The sequence below is a fragment of the Sorghum bicolor genome, chromosome 4 (genome assembly GCF_000003195.3).
Source record: "Sorghum bicolor cultivar BTx623 chromosome 4, Sorghum_bicolor_NCBIv3, whole genome shotgun sequence".
Lineage (NCBI taxonomy): Eukaryota > Viridiplantae > Streptophyta > Magnoliopsida > Poales > Poaceae > Sorghum > Sorghum bicolor.
In genome coordinates, this window is record NC_012873.2 from 65613300 (window position 1) to 65625815 (window position 12516).

At 42.9% G+C, this 12516-nt stretch overlaps 1 protein-coding gene across 1 annotated transcript; it reads right to left on the reverse strand.

The window, feature by feature from the left end:
• Positions 8845–11945, reverse strand: LOC8082696 (ethylene-responsive transcription factor 1). The gene is made up of 3 exons (XM_002454621.2): positions 11539–11945; positions 9191–10077; positions 8845–9114 (listed from the first exon to the last, which is right to left on the reverse strand). The coding sequence occupies exons 1-2, from the start codon at positions 11801–11803 to the stop codon at positions 9236–9238; spliced, it is 1107 nt and encodes a 368-aa protein (XP_002454666.1). The 5' UTR covers positions 11804–11945; the 3' UTR covers positions 8845–9114; positions 9191–9235.

The window sequence follows — 12516 nt, forward strand, 5'->3', positions numbered from 1 at the left end:
ACTGTTCTCAGTCGAACTTATCTCATTTGCCACCATGCATGTGCCTAATTCAAACTAGGCAGGATGTCATAAAGATGAAGAGGCATCATCCAAATTAGCAAGGAAAAAGGGTATGTCAATGCATTGGCATAGCAGGCGCAAGTGAATGACGAGCAACTCGTAAAGGAGGAAGATGGAATTGGGATGGATGCATGTTTTTTTTATTTTGAATGAACGCGTGAGACCCACCACGTGTAATACTTCATGGCTTACCATACATGGCAATATAACAACTAACTTTGCCATATCCTTTTATTGGGCTTTAATTTTGGTTTCTCTGGCTTTTCAAGTGAAGCACTGTCAAACACTAGCTCATAGTTAAAACGATTCTGTAAGACAAGCTGCAGAGGGGAGAAGCCTTTTTGTATCGAGTAAGTCACATAAACGTTGCTTCTAGGCGAAACTATTTGCAAAGAAACTCTACCAAACAGGATCTAAAACTCATTTTATAGGTCCCATCTATAAGGACAATTTATTGGTTAACCATTGTTATTGCGTTAATACTATGAAGATAGAAAATACAACTAGTTATATGGAACAATTCTTCTTCATTAATGTTTTATTGGTAAGCAAAACTCCATTTGGAATTGAAATTAATCTTGATAACTAATTAAAGTCCCACTTTGTCTGTAGTTTCAATTATTTATTCAAAAATCTTTAGGGGTGTGGCGAGTGTGGCTAGAATAGTACTTTCTGTAGGACTTGTGTACAATACAACACGCCATGCATGTCCATAGAAAAAAATATAATGATACAATAATTTCTTGCCTTCTACTGGAGCATTTAATCAGGAGTATATAGTTTGAGAGAGAGTAGCGCACACAGATTGAATGAGGGGCCATTTGAGAGGTTATATATTGTTATGTTCGCACCAAACCGAACCCAAAATTAATCCCGTGAAAACAAAGGCGAGACCCAAAAAATACTACTAGAGCAAGAAAGAGGGGAACCAAAAAATAACCATGTCTTTAGTGTGGTTTGAACTTTATGAGATTGTTCTGGGTGCTTGGAAAAAATAGAAAAATGTGTGTGAGAGAAAGAAGGCATGAGTGAGGTATCCATATGGTGATTTTGCACTATGTCTATATCAAATCACTTAAGCCTTGTTTGGATGTGTATATATTCATCTCAATCCATATGTGTCGGAGTGGATTGAACTTAATTCCATTTCAATTCACACCAACACATGTGGATTAAAGTGGATACACATGTATCCAAACAAGACTAACTAAGAACAAAGCATGGGTGGGGAGGATTATAATCACATTATTTAGCGGTCAAGTGGGAATTGGGATGCAGATATATCTAATTGTTCCCTAGACCATCTAGAGTTTGGAATTAGTCCCGACCATCCAAACCTCTTAATAAACAATGCATGTAAAGTGAAGGACAGAGTGTTATCCTTCTAATTTGACACCCAACTCAACGCCATAAGGTGTCCCGAGCCAAATGGCGATCACCTCCATATGCTGGCCACCTTGAGTTGGAGTCTCATAGGTTCACCAGAAATTTTTGTATATACTCTTGTTGATGAATAGTTTGCAAGGGAAAAATCAGCACAAGAAGCACGCACCGCAAGGCCTGCATTTGTAGAACAGTGAGAGCTAGCCTCCAGCTCTTCTTCTGGAAAACTGCACACAACTTTGGTAAAAAGCGTGTGGCTCCAACCAAAAGTGAGTAAACCAAACAAATTAGCTAAGACGAATGATGCTTACTACATGTACAAGGAAAGAAAAAAAACAGCAGTATTGATGCAGCGTATTGAACCACGTGTTAAGTCTGAAGCATGAAGCATGCATGTGTTCGGAACTAGCTAGAGGTTGTTTGGATGATTTTAAGAGACTGCAATAAGGGCTCTCCAGTGGCCCAGAAAAGTGACTCTTCAAATAACGTCGATCCAAACCAAATCAAACGACTAGAGGAGTCGATGCATGCGTAGGTGAGAGAAAAACCGATGCAAATAGAATTGAATAATATTTTTGCATGCTCGTTGGCTGTAGCTATGAGGACTAAGGCCTTGTTTAGTAAAAAAAAATTGGATTTCGGTACTGTAGCATTTTCGTTTTTATTTAACAAACATTGTCCAATCATGGACTAACTAGGCTCAAAAGATTTATCTCGCGATTTACAGGCAAACTGTGGAATCCATTTTTGTTTTCGTCTATATTTAATACTTTATGTATATGCCATAAGATTCGATGTGACAGAAAATCTTGAAAAGTTTTTGGTTTTGGATGAACTAAACAAAGGCCTAAGGAGAACAGAATGATTGGTGCATAGCGAGGGTTTTTTTTGTGACTTGTGCATAGCGAGTTGGTTTTTCTCCATTTGTATATTCCTATTGTGGGGCCTATATACATGCAGGGAATAGTAATTCAATAATAGAAATTTATTTTACCGACTCTTCACAATAGTACGTGGCGTTCTCTTTCCTCGTTTAGTTGACTCAAGACTGCAGATGCTCTAACTAGCATATGTTGTAGCCATAGAAATAAATTACCCGATTCAATGTATCCTCTGAAACCTTACTTGGGGATGATTGTTGATGAGAGTGAATGAGGGTTGGTCAGAGGGTACATGTTTCAGACCATCTATATATGTGGATATATATTTCACCAAAGTCGCCTCAAAATGGAAGAAACAATGAATTTGTGATATCTTAGTTTCGATTGTCCTCTAAAGAAAATACCGGCGGATGGAATTTAGAAATATGTGTAAACCATGAACCTTGACACCTTGTTGAGGACACTTCAGGACTGGTGGGCATTCGATAAATGTTGTAAACCTCCACTAAAAGCATAGTTTGATGTAACCTATACTACCACAGCCTAAAACAAGGACAGTGAACTTTCTAGGACAAGCACTGGTACATTCCATGTCATGATTTTAACAGGTGCTACTAAAAAGCTTGCCCTTTGTTGATTATTTGTGGCCTACGCAGACAGCAGCTGCCATGGATCGAAGATAGAGCTGTTCTGTAGGTTCTTGTTATATGGGGTGTCATGACTTGTTTGAGTTAGCCCATCAATAATTCTCCATGACTCTGGGGTTGATGAGATCAAGACTTCGGATCTGTGAGTCGCCTACTGACAGTTCACCATGGGCATCGCAAACCCACTATAGTCATGAAGACAAGTTATTTCTCAGAGAAATGAAAACGTGGAGCAAAATATTGGTCTAAAACCAATACAAAAGAAAAACTATATCAATACCTGTTTCACTCTGATTCTACCTGCGTCTAGATTGGTAGATCAGGTTCATGTTCTTTAGGCAATAGTAACGACTGAAAGGTGGACAAGTAGTCTCATAAATGGCTTCATGACTAGAAGTTTCATAAAGTAGCTAAATTACAATACTATTTCAGGAGAAGTTTATTTTTGGCCATTGAAGTATTGCCAGTGTTTGTTTTGGTCACTGAAATTGAAAACCGATAATCTTTCCGTTCAACTAGTGAAATCGTTCACGATTAGCCATCTAATTGCTTTGTAGGAGTTTTTCACTGATGTAGGGAATGTGTGGCAGTGGGGCTCGGTAGTTGCATCCACCTTTTCTTGTTTCTCATATCTTCTCTCTTCTCTTTTTCCTTCTATCTTCTCTCTTGCCGGTCCAAACTGCGCCGCCGCCTCCTCTAGTCCTCTAGCTTCTTCATCATTTTCCATTTCCATGTTTGGCCTCCTCCTCCCACCGTGATTTTTTTTTTATTTTAACTCTTTTTGCAAACTATTTTTTATTTTGTCATCTAATTTTTTTTAAAATCTAACTCATTTGGCCGCGCCACCATGCACGGCGCGACATTCTAACACTGTCTCGCCATGCATGATGGCGCGGCAGGGCCTGCTGACGTGTCAGCCCCTACCGCGCCACCATAGATGGTGTGGCAAGACCACGCCGTAGATCTTAGCACGGCCCTGTCGCGCCATACATGGTGGCGCGGCAGGGGCTGACAAAACACTGTGTGCGGCCGCTCGGACGGCCCAGTTTCTTTCGGCCGCCCCCTCCCTCCCCTCCCCTCCTCTCCTCCCCCTCATTCCCTCTCCCTCCCCACCCCCTCCTCTCTTCTCCCTTCCCACCACCTCCCCTTCATATCGGCTTCCTCGTTTTTTTGCATCGTTGGTATTCATCGTTATGCAGTATTGACTTTTTCTGTTTTTGTTCTAATAACTATTGAGATGAACGACATGTTTCGTGAAAACTATTGGAAAAAGCGGGGTCATCTAGAGAATTATACCCAAACGTGTGTAGCAAAGATGCACCGGTGCCTCCCGACCTACCTGACCCCAAATGTGATTGTGGTCGTCCCGCCGATGTTATGCAATCTAGACATCCGGAGACGGCGGCACGTTGCTTCTACACATGTAGTAGTTGTAGTGTAAGTAATTGTCGCTTTAGATTATGTTGTTAATTTATGTTACTCGGATAGTAACACAATTTGCATGTATTTTTTGTAGGGACATGAGAGGTGCTTTTTCTTTCAATGGATAGATGGTCCAGACAAGTTTGACCCAAGGTACCTCATCTTTCCTGACTCATCACCCATGTGACCACTTCAAATAGTGGGTTCCACCTCCGCCTAACCATCCACTGATGACAAAGGAAAAAAACACTTAGCCGTAGTTAGACGGTTGGAGGAGCCTCCTTTGTGTCATTGCAGAGAGCGAGTTGTGATAAATCCAGAGAATACATTGGAGTTTGTGTGTCCTCTGAAGTCAGAAGTAAGTTGCATCTTGTTTCTTAAACCACAGAGATTGGACACACCAAGGAATATACTGCAGATGTTGCTCGTGCTAATTATGTGGAGACAAAGCTAGAAGACCGAGTTCGTGGTACAAAGTCAACCTGGGCACAAAATACCAAGAACCGAACCGAAAATACCGAGAACCGAACCGAAAGTACCGAAACCGAATTTTTCGGTACCTTGTTTGGTTCCAGAAACTGAATTTACCGAGGTAAATTTTACTTTACCTCAGGGAACCGAATTTACCGAAATGTGCTGAGTTTGAGTGTAGTTATATTATTAATAGCACTATTTTAGTCTATTATATTTTATACATGTGGTACTATACTCATATAATTTTATGGACTTGTATATGTATGTATTTGACACTATTATTCTTTAAGAATTATTTTCAAATTATGTCAAAATTAGCTTTTGAACTTGCTATTATATGTTCATGTGATCAATTCAGTATTTTTCGGTAAATACCGGAACCAAACCGAAAGTACCGAAACCGAATTTCTTCGATACCGATTTTTGGAAGGAACCGATCGGTACCTATTTTTCGAGGAACCGAATTTCCATAAAAACTGAAGTATCGAATGCCCAGGTGAAGTACAAAGTCATCCGATTGTGGTTGAAGATGAGGCTGACCTAGAGGACGACGACACTGGAAGGCTAAGCGATCTCATCGCTCTAGCTGAGACGGGATTGGACGTGTATAAGGAAGGAGAGGGGCGTGGTCACGTCCTGGGGCGGCGGCCTGCAGAAGGAGGCGGCTCGGGCGCGGCCTTGTGGAGGGGGCGGCCACCGGAGAGCGAGAGAGAGGCGGCAGCGGCGGGCTGCGGGCGCGGGGAGCAGCTGCGGCGGCGGCGGTAGCGGCCGAAAGAAGACAAGCCTGCCCGAGCCCGCGCGCTAGCTCTTATTTGGTCCCGTGGCGCGGCAGGGCCACCACGTCAGCATGCAGGGGTGGCCACCCCTGCCGCGCCACCATGCATGGCGCGGTAGTATTAGAATGTCGCGCCATGCATGGTGGCGCGGCCAAACGGGTTAGATTTAAAAAAAATTACGTGTCAAATTCAAAAATAATTTAAAAAAGGGTTAGAATTTTAAAAAAAAATCCCCACTGTCTCCACCGGTGCCCCTGCACATTTGAGGGACCCGTCCATCAGCTCTAATAGGGAATAATGTGAATCTCCTATGGTAGTTGCACCAAACTTGATTTTATAATCATGTAATGGTGCTGGACATATTTCAATTCTGGTGGTGTCCTGCGGCAAATTTTCTCTTTTTAGACGACACTCAATGTCTTAAGTAATCAAAATTCTTTTTCCTGGAATAAAAAAGTTGGGATAACTAAATTCCACTTGGCCGGTGATTTCCATTATTTATAGGGGAGCAAAAACTCCTCGTGGGTGGATGTGGATGTGGCTATAATAGCCTGAGATTCTATATCTATCTGCTATATATCAACTTGAGAGAGTAGCACGCAAATTGAATCAGGGTTGGCCATTCGGGAGCATGTCTCATGTGTCCATGTCTGAGTGGCTATATATACTATATTTTCACCAAACTGAATCCTAGATAAGTTCGCTAAAAACAAAGGAAAGACCAAGTTAGCGAGTATAAAATGTTGAGAAAGAGAGGAACCAAGAGAACATTGTTGAGTGTAGTTCAGGACTAGGAAGCATCGGGAGCGTCTGGAAGAGTTTTGCAATCCAAAGCTGCTACTATGTACCACGTATAGGTTCAGACGTTTAGGACTAACGCACCGGCAGTTCCTCACCAGCTGTGTCTGGTTGTTGGTGTTCACAGTTTCCGAATCGTAGTCAAACACACTGCTGGTAGCTACTCTCTGGTTCCAAGGATCATTGCACTGGACATGACATTCTTATGGTTCTGACTGCTTCTGATGGCAGCTGGATAAGGTCTCTCTGATGTGTTGTACCATGTTTGAATGGAAGTGCATTTTACTACTACTGCACGATTGGTTATTTAAGTGAAAACCATTCGATTATAATTAGTGTTTGAAAACCATGTGATTATTATTAGTGTCAAGTGGGATACACAGATATCTGACTGTTGTCTAGACCATCTAGAATTTGGAAGCTGTCCCAATCTCCCAAAACTTCAAGGAACAAGGCGTATAAGTGAAGTGTGAAGAACAGAGTTATCTGTCTCATTTGACACTCAATTCAACACGACTCCCACCATGTAAGTCTGATGGCGGTCACCTATGTATGCCGACTCCCACCATGTAAGTCTGATGTTATCAAAAGAAAAAGGAAACACACAATTCTGAGGCACGAAGCATATTTCTGAACTTCTAGAGGTTGTTTGGCTGATTTTAAGGAACTGTAATACATCGCAATAACTATGCCATGTATGTTGTAGCCATAGAAATTAGTTACACAAGATTCAGTGTATCTTCTGGGAATTTACTTGGGTTGGTTGTTGATCAGACTAAATGGTACGTAGGCACATAGCAATGTATGTTGTAGCCATAGAAATTAGTTACACAAGATTCAGTGTATCTTCTGAGAATTTACTTGGGGTGGTTGTTGGTCAGACTAAATGGGACATGTTTCATACCATGTAGGTGGTTATATATTGAGCCAACCCTTACAACTTCGCCTCCAAATGGAAGAAACAGAGTTTGTGAGCTTTTAGTTTACATCCTCTGTAGTCTACAGTCCCACAGATGGGATAGCGTCTGATGGAAACTAGAAACCTGTAATATCCAGGAACCTTGTTGAGTAGTACTGCGTTCTAGGATTGGTAGGCATCCGGAAAACCTTGTAGACCTCCCCAGCAGCCATGTGTCGGTCCATCCGTCGATGTGTCCTGGTGAGCCTCGCAAGCCCACAACAAGCATGGTGACCAAGAGCGAAACATTGGTCTAAGACCAGCAACACAGAGATCAACTGAACTCCCAAAGATATGTCGGTGGAGGATCAAGGTGGTGATATGCAGCATCAAATCAAGAACCAATGAAGCAACTCATCAAGAACCAATCAAGTTTTAAATAGCGGGCTATAGAAAATAGCGTCTTTCTGTCCCAGATGCTATTTGCGCTATAGCGGCTGCTGTACACAACAGCGTGCTGTAGCTATCCACGTTATAGCGATGCTATAGCGGCGCTATAGCGCGCTATTTATTTGAAAATAGACAAAATATATAATAGACAACAACAAGTTCAAACAACCATCATATTTCACAATCACAAATCATAGGTGTTTTACAGTTTAAATGTTTAATAAATAACTAACTCATAAGCATAATGCATGACTGCATAGTGCATAAGCACAGCACAACAAATAAGTTCATGATAACATGATCACAGATAAACAACAATAGCACGCAAATAGCGGTGCTATGGCGCTATTTCAGTTTAGCGGCGCTATAGCGTGCTATAGCGCCAATAGCGCTGATAGCGTAAAAATGAGGTATAGCTTCGCGTCGACTTATTCTGGCCGCTATAGCGGCGCTATAGCGGCGCTATAGCGCGAAAATAGCGCGCTATTTAAAACATTGAACAATTGTTGTTAAGGTGTAATCGCATCACAGTGACGAAATCAAATGAGCAGCAGGCAAATTTGACTCTCTCGAGACCATTTAGAAATTACAACAGTAGAGTGACATTTCAGAAGGTTGGGTAGGTCTAAAATTCGTCCGGGTCAAAAAAAATATATATATCTGAAGAAGAATGGGAGGTACTTTCACACCCCGCCTGTTTTTCCCCCAAAATATATGAACCACCAAAGAATCCTGCGTTCGTTGAAAACGGTAGGAAACACACAACGAATCGATTCACCCACTTTTCACGTCATGAGAAATGCAACAGGAAAGGACTACGTCAGAGATCCTGCCTCATGTATGTTCACACAGCCTTATCTTAAATCAGCATGCACGAGTATGCAGACACCAAAAAAAAACTAGTATCTTGCCAAAATGCCAAGATGAAATCTTGAATACTTTTGCTTGTACAATAAAAGTTTCAGCAGATAACTAGTTAAACTCAATTTCAACAAATGAAATATCATCAGGTAGATCGATCAACACACAATCAACACACATTAATACGAATCGCAGGAGGAACACCCAAGCAAGTGCATATAAAGGCATGTTTTGCCACATATTCATAAATCATAAAGTTAAAACCATATATTGTAACAAACGAAAGAAAGGAAAACAAAATGGTTCAGTCTCATAAATGGCTCTCATACAGAGATAGTTAAAATAGGGAACAGGTCGATAACCAAAGAGTTTCAGAATGCAACTTTTGCATCTGAGCTAGACACGAGCATATGCTACCCCAAGGTGCCAAGCAGGTGCTTCCCAATCTCCCATAGTCTTTATTCCTGAAACATGGAACAAAAAGTTAGTCGAGTGAAAATGGCATGTAACTTCAGAGAAATTTGCAAACGCAATGCTTACCCCTAGTCCCTATGTACATACTCCTATGGCCAAGCTTCAAATTCCTCAGAAGAAATCGCCGGCAATGGGCATGTCATCAAAGCTCCAGAGGTCCATGTTGCTACCAACATCTTGTGATCCATCAAGGTTCAGAAGGCTATCAACTGAATCACTTGCACCACCATCCAGAAGAAACCTCATATAGGATTCTAAATCTGTCAGCCCATCAGTGAAATCAACAGCACTGTTCTCCAGGACAGGAGGCAACATTGAGCTGTTTGAATTGCTGTTGACAAATGCAGACTCATCACCTTCAGCAATAGTGGAAATAGGAGCAATGGATGTGATGTCTGGTGTCTTGGTATCATTCTCCCATGCCAAGTCTGAGCAGCCAAAGGAGTTACTTCCCTGGTCAGAGTGCAGATTCATGATAGGATCCTCAACAGAAGCAGTAAAGTTCATTGCTGGAACGAATGGCATATTGGCATGCTGAACAAATGGATTGTTGGAGGGGTAGTTAACAGATTGGTAGAAGGATGCATTTGTGTTGGCAAGGTTGGTCATAGGTGCTTTGACGACAGGCTTCTGTTCAACACTTGACTTGGGTGCTTTAGCAGAAGCTGAGCCAGAACGGCGCTTCTGACCAACTGCTGGTGCATCAGGAAAGTTAACCTTGGCCTTCTTGCCACGAATCCTGCGTGCTTCAGCATCATAAGCTCTTGCAGCTTCCTCAGGACTATTGAAAGTACCAAGCCAAACACGAACACCCTTCTGAGGATCTCTGATCTCAGCAGCCCACTTGCCCCAAGGGCGCTTGCGGATACCCCTGTATTGATTCTTTCTCTTCCTTTTGGCTGACCTTGCAACAGGGGCATCATAATCAGCAGTAGTCATGGTGCTTAAACCATCTGCAAACAGGAAAGCAGCAAACCTTAGTATCATTGCCTCTGTCAATCATATATGTGCATACTGAGTTATGAAACAACATCACAACCAAAATTAATATTCTCCATGTGCATCTCCTACATATTTGAAGAAAACACAGTTCAAAACACAATAAATATGAAAGCCGAGGTTCTTTACAACCATGGTACCATCAAATAAATCATCATTATGCAATCATATCTGAAACTTCTACTATATACCATACTGCACATGAGAATCAATTTGCAGACAAGGGAGCAGAAATCTGACCTTCCTAAACTTTGGATCCAGGATCTACAGTGACTCTGGAATGCCCAATAGCAACCATTTGGATAATTAATCAGGCCTAATGACTCTTCATTGCTCAAATACTCACAACGAAATACAATCATACAAGAAACCATATGTAACAGCATATGCATGTGAATATATAATCATATGCCCAAGGTCAACACCATAAATCACGTAGAGTAGTTGAAAAATAATCTAGAACAATCCCCCACCCCAAAAAAAAAACTACGGACGTATCAAGTGATACCTCGAGTTCAGAACTATGGCATAATATGCATCTAATGTAACTAATCATACATGACCCCATCCGAGTGCACAGACGGTGGAACTCCCCAGATCCAACATTCGAAGAACCGAGTTGTCTTCACTCAACTCCCAGGTTGGGGAATCAAATCAGAGTAACAGACTATGCTGCCCAACATTTCAGAATTGTAACACTAATGAAAACGAAAGCCACAGACTTCATCCCCAATCGGACAATAAGTTGCAGAATCCCCTAGCAAGCCAAAATCTAATGTCTAAACAGTAAACACCAATCCCCTAGTTCTTTTCTTTCTTCCTCCCCAATCCAACCACCAATCGCACCTCAAACACCCACCTACTCCCAGAATTGTAACACGACTGAAAACGAAAGCCACAGACTTCATCCCCAATCGGACAATAAGCTGCAGAATCCCCTAGCAAGCAATAAGTTGCAGAATCCCCTAGCAAGCCAAAATCTAATGTCTAAACAGTAAACATCAATCCCCTAGTTTTTTCTTTCTTCCTCCCCAATCCAACCACCAATCGCACCTCAAACACCCACCTACTCCCCAGAATTGTAACACGACTGAAAACGAAAGCCACAGACTTCATCCCCAATCGGACAATAAGCTGCAGAATCCCCTAGCAAGCAATAAGTTGCAGAATCCCCTAGCAAGCCAAAATCTAATATCTAAACAGTAAACACCAATCCCCTAGCTGTTTCCTTTCTTCCTCCCCAATCCAACCACCCAATCGCACCTCAAACACCCACCTACTCCCTAACCGCCCCCCACCCCCCAAATTCCCCAACGAAAACCTTAGATTCTAATCGTCTACACCAACCAAACGCAAAAATACATATACAAGACTACAAGCATAGATAATAGGCCGCCTTGAGCTTGAGCTAGTACCTCCTGAGAAAGTCCCCTTGGCGGCGAAGGGCTTGATCTCGACGACATCGTCGTCAGCCCCTTCCCCGAGCTCCAAATCCGAATCGCCGGAGTCAGCCTCGAAATCCGCGAAGTCGGCCTCGAAGTCCTCATGGTCCTCCGCCGCGAACGAGCGCCTCCCGCCGCCGCCGCCCCTCTTGGGCTTCTTCTTCTGCCAGATGTCCCGGTCCGTGACCCGGCGCAGCTCCGGCTCGCGGAGGTCGTCGAGGATCGCGCCGCCGCACATGGTTCAGTTGTCGTCGGGTGCTCCGCCGCAGCGCGCCGGAGCGAGCAGTAAACAAATCGGTGGCTTGCGAGAGCGAAATGGTGGACGAAACTTTGGAGAGCGCGGACGGGGTGCGGGCCCTATATATTGGCTGGCCGCCACTGGCACAGTCCGCAGGCGCGTAGGTGCCGGGAGGTCTGATGGGGTCCACCCGTCAGTCGACGGAGGCGTCAAGCTGAAGCCGCGGGGTTAGCAACGGAAATGCTACAGTATTAATGGCACAGGGTAGGCAGAAAGACGGCGTGGACTAGGACATTTGCATATTGCCCCTAGGTAGATGTAGAGTTTTACATAGGTACACCTTAAATCTACTCTCAATTTAGGTTATTAGACATTAGTACTTTGATATCCAAGGCTCTAATGTCATATTTGGAGTATTGGGATTTTGGGAAAACCAACCTCTATATTATTTATTAATATATACTATAGTATAACTATGACGGCGCCGCAGGTTTGGTGAACAAAACCAACAGCGGACATTTTATTAAGAAAACGGGCGTCGGATTTTACGGACAAAACTACACGAGTTTAGCACTTCAAATGTACGGTCACGAAGCATACGGTAGCCTTGGCGCAATGTGTAGGCACATAGCTGCTGGAACATATGGTGGGTCCCCACATCAGTCAGTAGCGTCAAGTGGAAGTCACGTGGTTAGAAGACGGCGAGGACTAGG

What these genes read in the sequence shown, in the direction of transcription:
- LOC8082696 (XM_002454621.2), bottom strand. Translation starts at nt 11,803, where the DNA reads ATGTGCGGCGGCGCGATCCTCGACGACCTCCGCGAGCCGGAGCTGCGC. An exon ending in CAAGGGGACTTTCTCAGGAG is followed by an intron (nt 10,078 to 11,538) that starts GTACTAGCTCAA and finishes TCCTGTTTGCAG; the next exon opens with ATGGTTTAAGCACCATGACT.